The 19,538-nt window shown below is 39.4% G+C and overlaps 1 protein-coding gene across 1 annotated transcript in view; it reads left to right on the forward strand.

Annotated features, from left to right (window-relative positions):
• Positions 1-19,538, forward strand: part of KNTC1 (kinetochore associated 1) — a 94,283-nt gene that overhangs the window by 41,795 nt on the left and 32,950 nt on the right. Inside the window, exons 24-41 of the mRNA XM_030821571.1 lie at positions 445-564; positions 654-797; positions 1,795-1,893; positions 3,080-3,183; positions 3,337-3,436; positions 4,474-4,608; positions 5,282-5,401; positions 7,147-7,219; positions 7,848-7,915; positions 9,954-10,234; positions 11,544-11,716; positions 12,159-12,256; positions 12,919-13,057; positions 13,989-14,045; positions 15,029-15,192; positions 16,070-16,174; positions 17,975-18,103; positions 18,721-18,837. Of these exons, the coding sequence (XP_030677431.1) occupies positions 445-564; positions 654-797; positions 1,795-1,893; positions 3,080-3,183; positions 3,337-3,436; positions 4,474-4,608; positions 5,282-5,401; positions 7,147-7,219; positions 7,848-7,915; positions 9,954-10,234; positions 11,544-11,716; positions 12,159-12,256; positions 12,919-13,057; positions 13,989-14,045; positions 15,029-15,192; positions 16,070-16,174; positions 17,975-18,103; positions 18,721-18,837 (2,226 nt within the window). The remainder of the gene's footprint in view (positions 1-444; positions 565-653; positions 798-1,794; positions 1,894-3,079; positions 3,184-3,336; positions 3,437-4,473; positions 4,609-5,281; positions 5,402-7,146; positions 7,220-7,847; positions 7,916-9,953; positions 10,235-11,543; positions 11,717-12,158; positions 12,257-12,918; positions 13,058-13,988; positions 14,046-15,028; positions 15,193-16,069; positions 16,175-17,974; positions 18,104-18,720; positions 18,838-19,538) is intronic.

A 19,538-nucleotide genomic window follows, 5' to 3' on the forward strand; every position in this document is an offset into this window, starting at 1 on the left:
AAGAGCTTTTTCCTCTTGCTGTAAAACATTATTTTTATCTTTTCCCTGTTAACTTTTATCAATATTGAAGGTTCTGTTCTTTGTATATAATTTTAGGAAATGTTATGCCTTTATATCTGGTTATGATATATAATCTCTATAGATAGATGGGACACTGAGCACTACCTAAATGATGCCATGTACTAAGTATACTTGGGTTCTGAAAAAGTATTATACTAATATTCTTAATTTTTCTATTTAAGAGAAAGTATCTTTCAGATTCTGATCTATACTAATTTAGTTAAAATACTACAAAATTCAGAGCATAAGTTGGCTTAAAGTTGCAGGTTTCCTCTTACGTGCATTACCGGGGTTAATTCTTATTTTATCTGAAATAATTCTGATTCTATTTTTCTCTCATACTTTTATTTTATATCGTTAACAACTTTAACACTTTTGTTTTAGAAGGATTATCAGAACACAGAGGAAGTATGTCAGCTAAGGACTTTGGTAAATAACTTGCGAGAGTTGATCACATTGCATAGGAAGTACAACTGCAAATTAGCCCTCTCTGATTTTGAGAAGGTAAAGTCCAGGGTCATAAGAATTATTTTGTATGTCAAGTTATGGGTAGAGTCTGTATTTATGCCATCTTTCTTTCTTTTGGCATCCAGGAAAATACAACCACCATAGTGTTCCGAATGTTTGATAAAGTTCTGGCCCCAGAGCTTATTCCTTCTGTCCTAGAGAAGTTTATAAGAGTTTACATGAGAGAACATGACTTGCAAGAGGAGGAACTTCTCTTGCTGTACATAGAGGTAACTTTTCCTTTAGATCTAGTCTTATTTCTTGGATCTATGCAGTGTAGCACTGTAGTAAATATTTAACTCTTTAAGGAATGTCATATGTTTTCTCAGTAGGACTCATGCAGCATATTGAATTGGTTAAAAATGTGGGTTTATTCTGCTACTAACCATCTTGAGCAAAGAGGGGGACACGTGAGGACTGTGAACCCGGAAAATCTGAGACAGTTCTCTGTTAATTTAGAGAATTTATTTTGCCAAAGTTGAGGATACACCCATGACACAGCCTCAGGAAGTCCTGACGACATGTACCCAAGGTGGTCCGGGCACAGCTTGGTTTTATATATTTTAGGGAGAGACATGAGGCATCAGTCAGCATATGTAAGAAGTACATTGGTTCGATCTGGAAAAGTGGGACAACTTGAAGCAAAGGCAGGAAGACTCCAAGCGAGAGGGAGCTTCCAGGTCACAGATAGGTGATACAAAACGTTAAAATTCTTTTGAGTTTCTGATTAGCCTTTCCAAAGGAGGCAATCAGATAATGCAGCTGTCTCAGTGAGCAGAGGGGTAACTTTGATAGAATGGGAGGCAGGTTTGCCTTAAGCTGTTTCCAGCCTGAGTTTTCCTTAGTGATTTTGGGGGCCCAAGATATTTCCCTTTCACAGTACTTTCTTCAAAGGGCTATTGTGAGACCACAGGAGTATGAGCTCAATAAATATTAGCAATTATTTCTTGTGGACATTATTAATGTGCTACAGTAATCTGATTTGTAGATTCTTCAAGAATGTTTCATTCTTAAATTTTCTATACCATATAAAACTAAAGGCTAATGTTTTGGCAGTTTTGTATTTTTAGACCATTGTTCAACATTTATGACTAATTAGAATTTTTAGGGTTTTTTTCTTTTAACACATCTATCAAGGCCATATAATATCTGTATCTAGCTGTAGGTGGCATTTTTTTAATGAGAATTTTTAATTTTTAAAAAACATACATGTTTATCCCTTTTTAGGATTTACTGAATAGATGCAGCTCAAAGTCCACATCACTCTTTGAAACAGCATGGGAAGCAAAGGCCATGGCAGTAATAGCGTGTTTATCTGACACGGACGTAAGTAAATAGTGACCATTTGCTTTTCCCTTTTGAGCATTACATCTTTTCTGAAAGCTTTTTTCTGTTCATAAAAGCGACATATATTTGTTTTTGTTTGAGATGGGTCTGGCTCTGTCACCCAGGCTGGAATGCAGTGACATGATCATGGCTCACTGCAGCCTCAACCTCCCTGGCTCAAGCAATCCTCCCACCTCAGCCTCCTGAGTAGTTAGGCCCATAGGCGTGTGCCACTACGCCCAGCTAATTTTTGTATTTTTTGTAGAGACAGGGTTTCCCAGGCTGGTCTTGAACTCCTGGGCACAAGTGGTCTGCCTGCTTCGTTCTCCTAAAGTGTCTGTTTTCTTTAATTACAGAAAATAAAAAGTGAATGTTTACTCATTTCCACCCCCAGGAGAACCTCCATGGACAGTTGTATGCATATCTTTTCAGGCTTTTCTGTGGTTATGCGAACGTGGAGACTTTTCTTTTTCGGTTATTCCCTGCAATGTGAGACATTTTTTAATATGTTGTAATATGCGTTTATTTTAACTTCGTACTGTTATTACCACTATAAAATAGAAATAAAATAATGAAAACTGTTTTTAAACCAGAGACTGAGGCTGGACACAGTGGCTCATGCCTGTAATCCCAGCACTTTTGGAAGCCAAGGCAGACAGATCACCTGAGCTCAGGAATTTGAGACCTGCCTGGGCAACATGGTGAAACCCCGTCTCTACAAAAAATACAAAAATTAGCCAGGTGTGATGGTGCTCACCTGTAGTCCAAGCTACTTGGGAGGCTGAGGCAGGAGAATCGCTTGAACCCAGGAGTTGGAGGTTGCAGTGAGCTGAGATCGCACCACTGCACTCCAGCCTGGGCAGTGGGAATGTGACCCTGTCTCAAAAAAACAAAAAAACCCAGGGATTGTAGAGATCGTAGAAAGCAATAACACTGTATGTCTTAGCTTACAGGAGAAAAAATACTCTTCTGAATTTTTCTGAATAGTCAAATTGTTTTCTATATGTGAAAACTGAAGAAATAAATGGTTTTCCAGTGAGTGGATGAAATATTCTCAAACTACCATGTGGTTGATGTAAGACCTGCTGATTAGACTGTGCTATTCACTTGCATGCATCGTAAACCTGAGGGCTGTTCCTTGTCCATGCGTGCATCTTTTGTAGCTCATATTTGATGCCGTTTGTAGCTCATATTTGATGCCGTGCTCAAGATCATGTATGCGGCAGTGGTTCCTTGGAGTGCAGCTGTGGAGCAACTGGTGAAACAGCACCTGGAAATGGACCATCCCAAGTAAGATTACAGTCTACGAAACAATGTTTTTGTACTCTGGAGAAACATTGTGATTTGAGTTGACGTTCATTTATGTTTCTGTATTGTTTGCTGTGTCCCATAGTACTTCATAATAAAGACAATCCATGTTAATATGGTTAAATTTGCTTTCAGAGTCAAGTTATTACAGGAAAGTTACAAACTAATGGAGATGAAAAAACTTTTACGAGGCTATGGAATAAGAGAGGTAAATCTCTTAAACAAGGAAATAATGGTAAGTACACTCTTCGAAGAGTCTTTTTTCTCTTTCATTTCTAGGGCAATATGGGAAACTTAATGAGGATTTTATATTCTAGGAGGCTAATAGAGCTAGGTTTTTCTGCTACATTTCTTTTGTTAGATATGATGTTAATAAGGTGTTCAGTTATTTATGAGAGTATTTATTCTTTTTGACACGGAGTTTCTCTCTTGTTGCCCAGGCTGGAGTGCAGTGGCGCGATCTCGGCTCACTGCAATCTTGGCTCACCACAACCTCCGCCTTCTGGGTTCAAGCGATTTTCCTGCCTCAGCCTCCCGAGTAGCTGGGATTACAGGCATGCACTACCATGCCTGGCTAATTTTTTTTTTTTTTTGTATTTTTAGTAGAGATGGGGTTTCTCCATGTTGGTCAGGCTGGTTGGTCTTGAGCTCCCGACCTCAGGTGATCTGCCTGCCTCGGCCTCCCATAGTGTTGGGATTACAGGCGTGAGCTACTGCTCCTGGCCTTTTTATGAGAGTATTAAAGACACCAAATAGGCCAGGTGCGGTGGCTCACACCCGTAATCCCAGCACTTTGGGAGGCCAAGGTGGGTGGATCACGAGGTCAAGAGATCAAGACCATCCTGGCCAACATGGTGAAACCTCGTCTCTACTAAAAATGCAAAAAAAATAGCAGGGTGTGGTGGCATGTGCCTGTAGTCCCAGCTACTTGGGAGGCTGAGGGAGGAGAATCACTTCAACCTGGGAGGCGGAGGTTGCAGTGAGCCGAGATTGCGCCACTGCACTCTAGCCTGGCGACAGAGGGAGACTCTGTCTCAAAAAAAAAAAAAAAAAAAAAAAAAAAAAGACACCAAATAGTAAATTAAGAAGCTGTAGAAGAAAGAAGACAGGACTGTGGAATGATCAGAATATAAATCATGTTTTAATCTTTCATACAATTTAGTTTTTTGCTACATTATTTAAATTTTTTGGCTACTTTGCTCTTACGAGCAAATGATTTCTTGGTTTTCTGTGAGTTTTATAACAAAGAAACGTTCATATTGTCTTTTGCAGAGAGTGGTTAGATACATTCTCAAACAAGATGTCCCATCTTCTTTAGAAGATGCTTTGAAGGTAGCCCAAGCGTTTATGTTATCTGCTGATGAGATCTACAGTCTAAGAATTATTGACCTGATTGATAGAGAACAGGTTTGTAAGTTTTATGTTGTCATTTTGTATGGCTTCTTTGTTTCTGTGTTGTTGTCATTGTTGTTGTTGTTTTGTTTTGTTTTTTTTGTTTTTTTTGAGACAGGGTCTCGCTCTGTTGCCCAGGCTGGAGTGCGAGTGGCTGTGTTTCACCATGTTGGTCACTCTGGTCTCAAACTCTCGAGCTGAAGTAATCCACCTACCTTAGCTTCCCAAAGTGCTGAGATTACTGGTGTGAGCTACCGTGCTTGGCCTATTGTGTTTTTAAATGTCATTATTTTTATATGATTCTATAATCATAGCAATGCCTAGGAATTAAATCTTCAGTATCTAGGATCATACTTTAAATTTATTTTATTGTTTGCTGTCATCAAGAATGGATTTTCAGCATCAGGATGGATAGCTGATGCATGCAGGGCTTAAAACGTGGATGACAGGTTGACGGGTACAGCAAACCGCCATGGCACATGTAACAAGCCTGCACTTTCTGCACATGTATCCTGAAACTTAAAGTAAAATAAAATAAAAATGGATTTTTGGATTATTAAAACATTGAACCATAATCTATTTTTCCAAATGATGTATTTTCATCTTTAAATAGAAAAGAAAGAGGTAAGGTCACACTGTCTTTTGCAAATACCAGCTGTTTTTTCTTCCTTTCAAACCCTGTTTATAGGGTGAAGACTGTCTCCTTCTATTGAAGTCTTTGCCTCCTGCTGAAGCTGAGAAAACCGCGGAAAGAGTTGTCATATGGGCACGACTGGCATTACAAGAAGAGCCAGATCATTCTAAAGAGGTGACATTTTCACTAAGTAAAATATAAGTAAATCCAATTTTTATGGCTATTAATCAATAGGATAGAAAAGATGGACATGTGAAGATCTGCCCTTCTCACTGCTAGGGTGGCCTAGTGAAAAATTCCTGGGTAAATTTACTGCTAGGAGAAAAAAAACAACTGTGGCTGCCTTGGAGCGGCTGCTTGAGCCCACAGAGAATGACCTGGGAGCTGCGGGTTAGCGGGTGTCTTGGGTCAGCTGTTGTACACTAAAGGTTTCTATAATGCCTTGCAATATAAACAATGTTTTGTGTTATATAGAACATAATTATTGTCAAATAGTAATGTCAGCTACAGAACCAATATAATCTTATAACATTGAAACTTAGAAATGGTTTTAAGAGAGTTTACTTTTTTGCAGATGAGGAATACTTGATTTTTCCAGGATAGCTGGATTCTTACTGATTTTTAATTTTTTCTCTTTTTTTAAATATTATATATAGGAGATGAGGTCTTGGTATGTTGCCCAGGCTGGTCTTGAACTCCTGAGTTTAAGTTCTCTTCTAGCCTTAGCCTCCCAAGTAGCTGGGATTACAGGCATGCACCACCATGCTCAATAGTTGGGTTTTTTTTCTTTTCTTTTTTTGAAACAGTCTTGCTCTGTTGCTCAGGCTGGAGCGCAGTGGCACGATCTTGACTCACTGCAACCTCTGCTTCCCAGGTTGAAGCGATTCTCCTGCCTCAGCTGGGAGTAGCTGGGATTACAGGCGCCCGCCACCACACCTGACTAATTTATGTATTTTTACTAGAGACGGGTTTTACCATGTTGGCCAGGCTGGTCTCAAACTCCTGACGCCAACTGATTTGCCTGCCTCGGCCTTCCAAAGTGCTAAGGTTACAGGTGTGAGCCACCACACCTGGCCAATAGTTGGGTTTTTAAACCCCTAAGGATAGATACCTCCCAACTTCTCTCAGTCCATTTCAGTAATGTTTTTTCCTGTTGGAAAATGAAGTTGTTGTTGTTGTTTTTAACACCTAATATTTACTATGCAATAGGCGTTAGGTTAAATAGCTACTTCTTGTTCATAACAAAGGTGTAAAGTAGTTCCTATTGTTGTCTCCTTATATATTAAGTTCAAAAACCAAAATATTAAAGTAAATGACGTTTTTCCAATGTTGTTAGACAGGGGCAGAACCTCAGCTCAAACTGTCTATCTAATACCATAGTCTGTATTCTTAAGTACCAGTTTGAATTGCTCCCGTTATGAAAATATTTGAATTTTTTTATTGGCGAGGCACTTACTAAACATTTTACATACATCATGTCTTTTAATTAAAGCGCCTCCTTTTTTTCCTTCTCTTAAAAAAATTTTTTTAAATAATCACTGGAAGGTAGTGATTATTTATTAGATTTCTGTTCTCTAGGCCATTTTTTAGACTTCTGTTCTTTTTAACTTTTCCAAATGTTTTTTCAAATAGTAAATAACTCTAAAAGAGAATAAGGATCTGTTAATCATAATGTAGTTGAAAGGTTATTTGGGAGAGTTGCATATTCTTTGATATTTCTAAATCATATATCCAGGAGTTCATACTGGAGTTTTTCAGGTCTACCCTGTATAACGCTCATTAACGATCCATTTCTCAGCTGCCCAACTCCTCCATGATTGTTTTTTCTGCTTCTGTGGTTTTCGTGTATTTGCATATGTACTACTGAAGTGGTCAGAAAAGGAAGTAGATTTTATTTCGCTTTATTTATTTATTTTTAGGGCAAGGCCTGGAGATTGTCTGTAGCGAAGACATCTGTGGACATTCTTAAGATACTATGTGACATTCAGAAAGGTAGCTTTTACTTCTGTTTTCTCATCTTAGTTTTGTTCCAAAGCTCACCCTCTTCAGAAAGAGGCATTGATGACAACTCTTACCATACTCACAGTTTTTCTGGTTCTGATTGTCTTTATTGATCTTACCCATTTTGCTTCATGAAAAGTCTTCCTTTATTCCTTAATCAGCAATTCAAGAACAGACGCATGCAAAATCAACCTATCATTTGTTTATATGCTCACTTACTATTTAGTGCTCGACTAGATTTCCTTAGTGTCTCGCACTCATTGCTCATTTTTCTCATTTATCAGTTGCTTATGATGGTGGGGAGAAGCCATTTGAACTGGAAGTTAAATAAAACAGTTAAGAAAGTAACTTTCCAGGGAAAAAAAAGAAGCTACAATTTACTTCAGAAAAATAACTTTTTTTGTAACACAAACTTCTGTTTTCTACCTCCCGAAAGAATAATTAGATTTTTTTCAAATTAGATCTCTTTTTGTACTTAGTTACTATATATTATCATCTGAGAAGAACTACTGAAGACTTGAGATGAGAGAACTAAAGCTAATTAAAATTTCTTCTTTTTAAAATTCTGATAATATGAGAATTTGCATGTCTGCTATAACTTTTAAAAATTTAATTACAGACAAGATGCAGAAGAAGGACGAATGTGAAGAAATGTTGAAACTATTCAAAGAGGTTGCTAGCTTACAGGTAAACATATTGAGCCATGTTAAACATTATTACTTGACCAATCAGTGCATTTGTCCCTCCTTAAAGTTTTCTGTATGGCTGGGTGCAGTGGCTACCCCTGTAATCCCAGCACTTTGGGAGGCCGAGGTGGGTGGATCACAAGGTCAGGAGATCGAGATCATCCTGGCTAACACGGTGAAACCCCGTCTCTACTAAAAATACAAAAAATTAGCCAGGCATGGTGGCACTCACCTGTATAGTCCCAGCTACTCGGGAGGCTGAGGCAGGAGAATCGCTTGAACCTGGGAGGCAGAGGTTGCAGTGAGCTGAGATCGCGCCAGTGGACTCCAGCCTGGGTGACAGATCGAGACTCCATCTCAAAAAAAAAAAAAGTTTTCTGCACCAGCCTTTAGGGACTGGAGATACTGGTTTTCCTTTTGTCTCTCTCTCTGTCTCTCTCAACAGCTGTATTGAGATGTAATTTACAACCATATAATTCATCCACTTAAAATATACAATTCAATGATTTTTTTTGTTATGTTGTATTATTAATTTTTTTTTTTTTTTTTTTTTGAGACGGAGTTTTGCTCTTGTTGCCCAGGCTGGAGTGCAATGGCGTGATCTTGGCTCACCACAGCCTCCACCTCCCAGGTTCAAGCGATTCTCTTGCCTCAGCCTTCCCAAGTAGCTGGGATTATAGGCATGCGCCACCAAGCCTGGCTAATTTTGTATTTTAAGTAGAGATGGGGTTTCTCCATGTGGGTCAGGCTGGTCTCGAACTCCTGACCTCAGGTGATCTGCCCACCTCGGCCTCCCAAAGTGCTGGGATTACAGGTGTGAGCCACCGCGCCCACCCTTTTTTTTTAAGACAAAGTCTCACTCTGTTGCCCAGGCTGGAGGGCTACAGCACGATCTCAGCTTACTGCAGATTCTGCCTCCCAGGTTCAAGAGATTCTCCTGTCTCAGCCTCTTGAGTAACTGAGACTCCAGGCGTGTGCCACCACACCTAGATGGTTTTTATATTTTTAATAGAGACGGGGTTTTGCCATGTTTGCCAGGCTGGTCTCAAACTCGTGGCCTCAAGTGATCTGCCCGCCTCAGCATCCCAAAGTGCTGGGATTATAGGTGTGAGCCACCGTGCCTGGACGCATTATTAATTTTGTTAAAATACTTACAACAAAATTTTCCACGTTAACAGTTATTTAGTTTGTAATTCAGTGGTGTTAATTACATTCACAATGTTGTGCAACCATCACCTCTCTCTACTTTTTCATCACCCTGAGCAGAAACTGTAGCCATGAAACAATAACTCCCCTTTCCTGTCTTCCCACAGCCCCTGGTTATCTCTACTTTCTGTTGCTGTGAATTTGCTTATTCTAGCTATTTCATATAAGTGGAATCATACAATTAAGTGTGTAAAGGAGTCCTATGACCCAAAAATTTGAGACCAGCTGTAAATAGCTTTCTCTGTGAAAAGCATCTGGAGGCCGGGCGCAGTGGCTCATGCCTGTAATCCCAACGCTTTGGGAGAATGAGGCTAGAGGATCACTTGAGCTCAGGAGTTTGAGACTAGCCTAGGCAACATAGTGAGACCTCATCTCTACTAAAAATAACAAAAATTAGCTGGGCGTGGTGATGTGTGCCTGTAGTCCCAGCTACTTTGGAGGCTGAAGCAAGAAGATGGTGTGAGACTAGGAGGTGGAGGCTGCAGGAGCTGTGTTTGTACCACTGCACTCCAGCCTGGGCAACAGAGTGAAACCCTGCCTTAAAATAAATGAATGAATGGATGGATGCAAACAACTGGGAACTACCTGGCTGAGGTGGGGAGGGGAGGAGGGCAAAGGTCAAAAAACTACCCATCAGTTACTATGCTGGGTGATGGGATCAGTTATACCTCAAACCTCAGCATCACACAATATAGCCAGGTGACAAGCCCAGACATGTACCCCTGAATCTAAAATAAAAGTTGAAATTATGAAAAAAAAACCTAATAAAAATGATTATTTTAAACAATAGATTAAACAGACTTGGGACTTTGCCTTGCTTACCTTTGCTACAGGAGAACTTTGAGGTCTTCCTTTCATTTGAAGATTATAGCAATAGTTCCCTGGTAGCATATCTCCGTGAGCAGCACATTAAAGCTCACGAAGTTGCACAGGCGAAACACAAACCCGGGAGCACCTCAGAGCCCATAGCTGCTGAGGTGAGGAGCCCAAGCATGGAATCAAAGCTGCACAGACAGGCGCTGGCCCTGCAGATGTCCAAACAAGAGCTGGAGGCAGAGCTGACCTTGAGAGCCTTGAAAGATGGGAACATCAAAACAGCACTGAAAAAATGCAGGTGACATTCCAGATCCCTGAATTGCATAGCTTCTCTGAAAGTAAATTGCGGCTGGGCGCGGTGGCTCATACCTGTAATCCCATCACTTTAGGAGGCCAAGGCAGGCGGATCACAAGGTCAGGAGATCAAGACCATCCTGGCTAACATGGTGAAACCCTGTCTCTACTAAAAATACAAAAAATTAGCCAGGCATGGTGGCACGTGCCTATAGTCCCAGCTACTAGGGAGGCTGAGGCAGGATCGTGGCGGGTTGCAGTGAGCCGAGATCACACCACTGCACTCCAGCCCGAGCTACAGAGCGAGACTCCGTCTCAAAAAAAAGAAAGAAAGTAACAATTGCCTGATTTCTTTCTTAAGTCATAAAGGTAGGGCCAGTGACACTCTTTTTTCACAGAAGCTATTCTTGATTTCTCACTTTCAGGGTGTATTTTGGGCCTCAGTGTCAGAAAGTAGTAGCATAAAAGGTAAGTAAGCAATACTGCAGAGTTAGGTAACATAACCGTTAAATTTAGGTTACTGTGCACTTCAGCATTTAATGGTATCCTTAGTCATTTGAAAAACAGGCTGGGGCCAGGTGGGCTGACTCACGCCTGTAATCCCAGCACTTGGGGAGGCTGAGGTGGGCAGATCAGTTGAGGTCAGGAGTTCAAGACCAGCCTGGCCAACACAGTGAAACCTTGTCTCTACTAGAAATACAACTTATAGTCGGGTGTGGTGGTGGGCGCCTCTAATCCCAGCTACTTGGGAGGCTGAGGCAGGAGAGTTCGCTTGAACCTGGGAGGTGGAGGTTGCAGTGAGCCGAGACCATGCCAGTCGAGACTCCAGCCTGGGTGACAGAGTGAGACTCAGTCTCAGAAAAAGAAAAACAGGCTGGGCACGGTGACTCACACCTGTAATCCCAGCAATTTGGGAGGCCGAGGCAGGAGGATTACTTGAGCCTAGGTGTTTGAGACCAGCCTGGGTAACATAGTGAGAGCTCATCTCTACAAAAAAAATTTAAAAATTAGCCAAGTGTGGTGGCACACACCTGTAGTCTCAGCTACTTGGGAGGCTGAAGTGGGAAGATTGCTTGACCCTGGAGGTTGAGGCTGCAGTGAGCCATGATTGTGCCACTGCACTCTTGCCTAGGCGGTAGGGCTAGAGCCTGTCTCAAAAAAAAAAACAAAAGAAAAACTATACTATATACCATGAGAACATTTAAAAGACATTTAATGTGTTGGTGGTGGTGGTGATATATTAATCCAAGAAAGACCATGTGTTTACTTTCAATGTCAGTATTCTAACTACCAATACTTTCTTTCTTCCAAAGAGACTTGTTTAAGTATCACTGCAATGCTGACACTGGGAAATTGCTTTTTCTGACGTGTCAGAAGCTTTGTCAGATGTTGGCTGATAATGTCCCAGTGACAGTGCCTGTGGGACTGAATCTTCCTTCCATGATACATGATCTAGCAAGCCAAGCTGCCACCATTTGCAGTCCAGGTGACAATATTTATAATATACTTAGTTTTATATTCTCTGGTTCATGTCATACTTGTCTCCCAAATGCTGTCTCTTTACAATTGGACATCATGGTAATCAGACTAGAGATAGTATCTGCATTTCACAAAGGGAAGCTTATAATTGATTCTCTTTGAGGATTATTGTTTGAAAGTATTTCAAAATACTAACAATGTCATTTCTGACTGTTGACATTACTCACTTTTGTAGGATTATGAAATTCCTTGCCCCCCATATCTGATCTTATTTTCAAGCCAAGCTTGAGAAAAAGTTTAACTTTTTAGGGTAGTCAAAGCTATATAGAACCTTTCTATCTACATTGTGGCCTTCCTTAGAATTTTAAATGGTAATCGTAAAAAGGTTGTTTTCATTATCCTAAAGACATGAAAAATGAGTTTAATGATTTTTCTCCATTTTGTTTCAGATTTTTTACTAGATGCTTTAGAACTATGTAAACATACTTTAATGGCTGTAGAGCTTTCCAGACAATGCCAAATGGATGACTGTGGAATCCTCATGAAAGTAAGTTACTTTTGAGTTTTTTCCCTCAAATCCCAGGCAACCCATTATGCACCTTTTTTTTTTTTTTTTTTTTTTTTTTTTTCAGACAGGGTTTTGCTCTGTCACCCAGACTGGAGTGCAGTGGCATGATCAAGGCTTACTGCAGTCTTGAACTGGGCTTAAACAGTCCTCCCACCGCAGCCTTCTGAGTAGCTGGGACTACAAGGGTGTGCCACCACGATCTGACTAATTAAAAAAAAATTTTTTTTTGCAGAGACAGGGTCTCACCATCTTGCCTAGGCTGGTCTTCAATTCCTGGGCTCAAGTGATTCCCCCACCTCAGCCTCTCAAAGTGCTCAGATTACAGGCATGAGCCACTGCACCTGGCCCGTTTTTTAATCATTTGCAAAGTTTATGAAAATACTGAATCCATGTCTTATATTTTCTTACCCTAGACTGGAAAACAACATAAGGGCATGAGGCCACTTCTCTGTTCCAGTCACTTTATTGGCTTTAATTTGCACTATCTTTCAAAACACTGGGCCTCCAGCAAGGCCTCCCTCGGCATTGTCCTTCTGTTAGAGTTTAACTTAAAATGAAATTTCTATAAGCCATAGACCAGAAGAAACAATGTGTTGTGCAGCATACTGACTTCTCTCTTTTTTGTATGCTTTGGCACCTAGGCTTCTTTTGGGACACATAAAGATCCGTATGAAGAGTGGTCTTACAGTGACTTCTTCAGTGAAGATGGAATTGTTCTTGAGTCACAGATGGTGCTTCCGGTGATTTATGAACTGATTTCATCTCTTGTCCCTCTAGCTGGTAAATCTTGTGTCATTATTTTCTATGTATTTCTGTCTTATGTAAATTTAAACTGTAGAGGTTTGGAGCTAGAACTACACACAGTAATGTGGGTGAACCTTATAGGCATAATGTGGAGCTAAAGAAGCAGATACAAAAGAATAAATACTATGTGATTTCATGTATGTAAAGTACAAACACAGGCTAGGACTAAGCTGGTGCTGTTTGAAGTCAGGGCAGTGGTTACCCTTGAGGGTGGGAAAAGGAAAGGAGGGGGCTGGGGAGCTGGCAATGTTTTGTTTCTTTTTTGTTTGTTTGTTTTGTTTTGTTTTTGAGACGGAGTCCTGCTCTGTCACTCAGGCTGGAGTTCAGTAGCATGATCTCAGCTCACTGCAACCTCTGCCTCCTGGGTTCAAGCAATTATCGTGCCTCAGCCTCCCAGGTAGCTGGAATTACAGGCTCATGCCACCACGCCCAGCTAATTTTGTATTTTTAGTAGAGGTGGGGTTTCACCATGTTGGCCAGGCTGGTCTCAAACTCCTGACCTCAAGTGATCTGCCCGCCTCAGCCTTCCAAAGTGCTGGGATTACAGGCGTGAGCCACCGCGCCCGGCTGATGTTCTGTTTCTTGATCTGGATGCTGCTTCTTCAGTCTGTGGACGTTTATCAGGTTATACACTTACCTGTGCATATTCCTGTGTGTATCTATTTATTTTTAAAGCATCAGTTTGCTTTAGAACTTTTTTTATAATAGTGAAATATTTACACATCTGTGCGTGTATGTGCTGTGTGAGGGTTATTTTCTTTAGTGTTATTTATTTATTTATTAGTTGTATAAATTTAAGGGGTCCAAGTGCTATTTTGTTACATGGATATATTGCATAGCGATGAAGTCTGGGCTTTTAGTGTGGCCGTCTATTTAGTGTTGTTTAACGTTTTATTATCTTTTGTAGAAAGCAAGAGATATCCCTTGGAGTCTACCAGTTTGCCATACTGCTCCCTTAATGAAGGTATTTAGCATACGAAATATATGGCATTCTGTTAAGATTTCTTTCTTTATTTATTTATTTAATTTAATTTTTTAATTTTTTTTTTGAGAGAGAATCTTGTTCTGTTGCCCAGGCTGGAGTGCAATGGCATGATCAGAGCTCACTGCAACCTCTCCACCTCCCGGGTTCAAGCAGTTCTCCTGCCTCAGCCTCCCAAGTAGCTGGGATTAAAGGCGTGTGCCACCACGCCCAGCTAGTTCTTTTGTATTTTTAGTAGAGACAGGGTTTCACCATGTTGGCCAGCCTGGTCTTGAGCTCCTGACCTCAGGTGATTCACCTGCCTCGGCCTCCCAAAGTGCTGGGATTACAGGCGTGAGCCACCACGTCCGTCCTTAAGATTTCTTAATAGAAAGAAATGGTGGTGTGCTCCTGTAGTCCTGGTTACCTGGGAGGCTGAGATGGGAGGATCTCTTGAGCCCAGGAGGTCAAGGCTGCAATGAGCTATGATGGCACTACTGTACTTCAGCCTGGGCAACAGAAGACTCTATCTCTAAAAAAACAAAAAATCGTAGTTCTAGAAATTTCTTGAAATTCTAAATATGAATGTGATTTAATATCCTTAATGTAATTGTTATTATTTTTACATTGTTATTTGTTTAAAAGTTCAGTAGATTATGTGATTTGGCTTATAGTGTTAACTTCTATGAATTTGTTTATAAATTTTTATCTTTCAAATGGAGAAATGGTTTTTCTTCAGCTAAAAATTTAAACATCTCAATTAAAATAGGCAAGTTACAATCAAAGTATCTCATTAACTAGTGGACTTAGTTATTTTCTGGTTTAAGTCAAGCCTCATGTTAACTTCTCATTAACTAGCTTTGAGAACAAACTCCATGACTGTTATCTGTATTGAAGAAGCAGGCTGTCCCTGAAAACAGTTTTCAATAATATGATCTTTCTTTCTTTAAAAAATCTAAATATTAAAATCCTTTATCACTCTGCAGGAGATGACCTTGTTTTACCTGTTATAAATTCCATCTCTGCCCTGCTTCAGAATCTTCAGGAATCTAGCCAGTGGGAGCTGGCCCTAAGATTTGTGGTTGGTTCATTTGGTACCTGTCTTCAGCACTCTGTGTCAAACTTCATGAATACCGGTTTGAGTGAAAAGGTATAGCTTCAAGAACAAATACTTTGTCTTGTGGTGAATATAGATGTAAAAGCTCTAACAAAGGAATTTGGAGTCCACGTTTTCCTATTGTCTTTGTAGCAAGGAAATTGGTAATTCGTCAGATTTAAGAACATTTGTTGAACATCTCTGAGAATCTAGTGTGGGAATAAGGTGCCTGCACACATTTTCATACTCATTCTTTACAACAGCCCTGAGAGTTTCCAGTTTACGAATGTGGAAACTCAGCTCAGATTCAGGGAGGTGGAATAAGTTACCCAAGGTTTTATATTGTAGTGGTAAGTCTTCACACTCTAATCAGTGCAGTGTCCACTATACCACATTTGGTCAAAGTATCTGCTGTTTGTTTTTTTATCACCTAAATGGCCAAATTGTTATAATTACTTCCGAGAGTATCATTGAGCATCATTGAAGAGATTCTAGAAGACAAAGTAACTGTTGATAACTTGCTTATGAAGCTGGGCCTCAGAGGGAGTTGTCTTCATTTCTACTATGCTGTTGATATGTATTAAATGCTGGCTCTTTTTTAATGAACCGTATTGAGGTATAACTTTCAAAATTAAAATGCACATTTTAAGTGTATCAACCAATGTATTCACCTTGTCACCAGCACCACAGTGAAGACTTAGTGTATTTTTTTTTTGACTTAGTGTATTTTTAATGCTTCCTCTTTGCTCCCTCCCAGTCAGTACCCCACCCCTTTCTATCACTATAGGTTAAATTCTGATACTTTTTGGATATAATGATGAATTTTCACCAATATTTCACCAAGGAAATATTAAGTTCCTTAATATTTGAAAAAATTTTCAGAATGATATATAGAACTAGACCTAAGTATTTTTTTCTTCTTTTCTAAAAGTTATTTGGAGAGACTGCATTAGTTAAATCAAGGCATGTTGTTATGGAATTGAAAGAAAAAGCTGTTATATTTATCAGGGAAAATGCTACAACACTACTGCACAAAGTAAGTATTTGTTCTTGGTAAAAATTTTGGGTTTTTTTTTGCCTTTTACCTCAGTTAACTGCATATGACTCAATAGTTTATTTTTCAGTACAGTAGTATTTTACTATTCAAAAACTTCAAGAAACTGTCATAGCTAATCAGTTGTATTTTTTATTATGGTAATTGACATGCTGTAGAGCTTTTATGAAATAGTAGTCAATCTTGTCCACTGTCGTCTCCTGATTTTGGTTACTTATATTTATATTTATTTATTTTTTAGAGATGAGGTTTTTCTCTGTCACCCAGGCTGGAGTGCAGTAGTATGATCATAGTTTGCTGCAGCCTTGAACTTCTGGGCTCAAGTGATCCTCCTGCCTCAGCCTCCCAAGTCACTGAGATTATAGGCATGAGTAACTGTGCCCCACTCTGTAGTTATTTATTTTACAGATTAAAGCATTCCAATGATCCTTTTACTTATTTCTATTGCAGAAATCCTAATTTTCCATTACCCTTTATTTTTTAAAAGATTCTAATATTTTAAATATTTGATTTTTTATTAGATTTTTTTAAATATTAGAAATATTTAATATTTCATCAACTATATTTGATGAAAATATAGTTGCATTAGGCATTTAATTTTCATTTGTCAGATTACTTCTTTAAAAAAATTTCGTGTTTTTTTTTTTTTTTTTTGGAGACAGGGTCTCATTATGTCACCTAGGCTATAGTGCAGAGACACCATCATAGCTTACTGCAGCCTTGAACTCATGGGCTCAAGCAACCCTCCTGCTGCTCAGCCTCCTGAGTATGTGGGGCTGCTGGTGCACCACCATGTCTGGCTAATTTTTAAAAATTTTTTGTAGAGACAGGTCTCACTATGTTGCCCAGGCTGGTCTTGGACTCTTATCCTCAAGCAGTCCTTCCACTTTGGTCTCCTGAAATGCTGAAAATACAGGCATGATATTGTGCCCGGGCCCCAAATTTTTTTTTTTTTTTTTTTTTTTTTTTTTTTTGAGACGGAGTCTCGCACTCTCATCCAGGCTGGAGTGCAGTGGCACGATTTCGGCTCACTGCAAGCTCTGCCTCCTGGGTTCACGCCATTCTCCTGCCTCAGCCTCCTGAGTAGCTGGGACTACAGGTGCCCGCCACCACGCCTGGCTAATTTTTGGTATTTTTAGTAGAGACGGGGTTTCACGGTGTTAGCCAGGATGGTCTCGATCTCCTGACCCTCGTGATCCACCCTCCTCAGCCTCCCAAAGTGCTGAGATTATAGGCATGAGCCACCGCACCTGGCCTAAAATTTTTTATTTGGAGATAATTTCAAAGTTTCAGGAAAATTTTAAGAATAGTACAAAGATCTTGGTATACCCTTTACTGCTTTATCATTTTCTGGCATGCTCTCTTTCTCTGTTTTTTCTATTTATATATAAAATCATTTCATATTTTGTATATATTTTTTGTATTTACAATTTAGTTACATACATTATGACTCTTTACCCCTAAATATTTCAGTGCCCTATAGAACTTGTAGTTGCTTTCCTTACTCTTCGGATAGTGATAAAGGACATTAAACCTAAGCAAACACATTAGAACTATGTTACTATGACTTTTCATGAAACACTTGTTCTTCCGTAGTGTCTATAATTCAATTTAGTGGTAAATAAACCTTGAGATACTGAATTCTGTTTTTTTTCTTTAAAAAGTTTTTTTAATTACAAATTAAAATTATTCCTCTTTATTTGTATTTCTGCCCTTTGTGAACAAAGTTAATTCTGTTTTGATTGTGAAGAATTTGCTTCTTTTGCTGCTTTCTTCCTGTAGGTATTTAATTGTCGCTTGGTAGATCTTGACCTGGCGTTGGGTTACTGCACTCTCTTACCTCAAAAAGATGTGTTTGAAAATCTCTGGAAGCTCATAGATAAAGCATGGCAGAATTACGACAAAATCTTGGTATGTCCTAAGGAAGCACACCTTCAATTCTTGAAGTATTCAAGATTTGGGGGCAGAAATGAAGTTGGTTTTGCCACCTGGTCTTAAAGATTTAGTAGAAGAAATGTTGAGCTAACTCGTGATTTCTACCAACTTCTGCTTGACTGGTGACATACTGTTGCCTGTATATGCAAGTTATGAGCATTGTTCAACCCAAAGAATTACAGTTTTTTAATTTCTTAAAATCTATGTACACCCTTAGAACCTCAAATCTTATTTTGGTGTAGTTGAACCTAGACCCATGAATCAGTTTGTTTTTGTAGGGTAAGTTTAACAGATAGAAAATTTCTCTTGGATATTGTGTTAAAATTTGCCTTTTACGGGGATTTTCTTGCAAGATAACTAAAATTTGGCCTTTTATTATAAAGGAAAGCCAGGCTAAATGTATAGCATTATACAAAAAGCTGAATTACCTAAATATTACATGAGAAGTAACGACTGTGTACAAAATAATACGTAACATTCTACACGGCTATCACAAAGAAAGTTATGATTTTTATTGTTGTGTTTCATCTAAAAGGTGTTATAAGAATACATTCTACTTATGATTGAACTTTAATTCTATTTTAACTTTTTAGGCAATATCTCTCGTGGGCTCTGAGCTGGCAAGTCTCTATCAGGAAATAGAAATGGGGCTTAAGTTCCGTGAACTCAGTACTGATGCCCAGTGGGGCATTCGTCTTGGTAAACTTGGTGTGAGTATTCTTTGTACTGCTGTCATCGATTCTGATAATTACCCAGTTGGAAAATTTAAAACAAAGATTTTGTTGTCCTTTACTTTTGGGAAGAGAGTGTATGTGTACTGCCTCATACATTTTATTAAGTACACACATAGGTGCTTTCAAAGAAATAAGGAACTTTTTGCCTCATTTCTTTTTTTCTGTATTTTTAAGGAAATTAAAAGGGGCCTGACATTTTCAGCTGCTTAACTTTCTCATTTATAGGTATATATCTAGTATCAATTGACATTTATGCTATTTCAGGCCTAGCCTTTAGCCTCATACTTTTGTTTTCTGCTGCTGTTATTTAAAGATAATATTAAAATGTATATACAGCTATACCATGCTTCAAGAACTCCTAGCAGAAGGAACGTAAATGGCCTTTATTTTTCTCTCTTTTTTCTTTTTTTTTTTTTTTTGAGACAGAGTCTTGCTCTTTTGCCAGGCAGGAGTGCAGTGGCACGATCTCAGCTCACTGCAACATCCGCCTCCCGGGTTCAGGCAATTCCCCTGCCTCAGCCTCCCAAGTAGCTGGGACTACAGGTGAGCACCACCACGCCTGGCTAATTTTTTGTATTTTAGTAGAGACGGGGTTTCACTGTATTGGTCAGGATGGTCTCCCATCTCTTGACTTCGTGATCTGCCCACCTCGGCCTCCCAAAGTGCTGGGATTACAG

Source organism: Nomascus leucogenys, chromosome 10, assembly GCF_006542625.1.
Source record: "Nomascus leucogenys isolate Asia chromosome 10, Asia_NLE_v1, whole genome shotgun sequence".
Lineage (NCBI taxonomy): Eukaryota > Metazoa > Chordata > Mammalia > Primates > Hylobatidae > Nomascus > Nomascus leucogenys.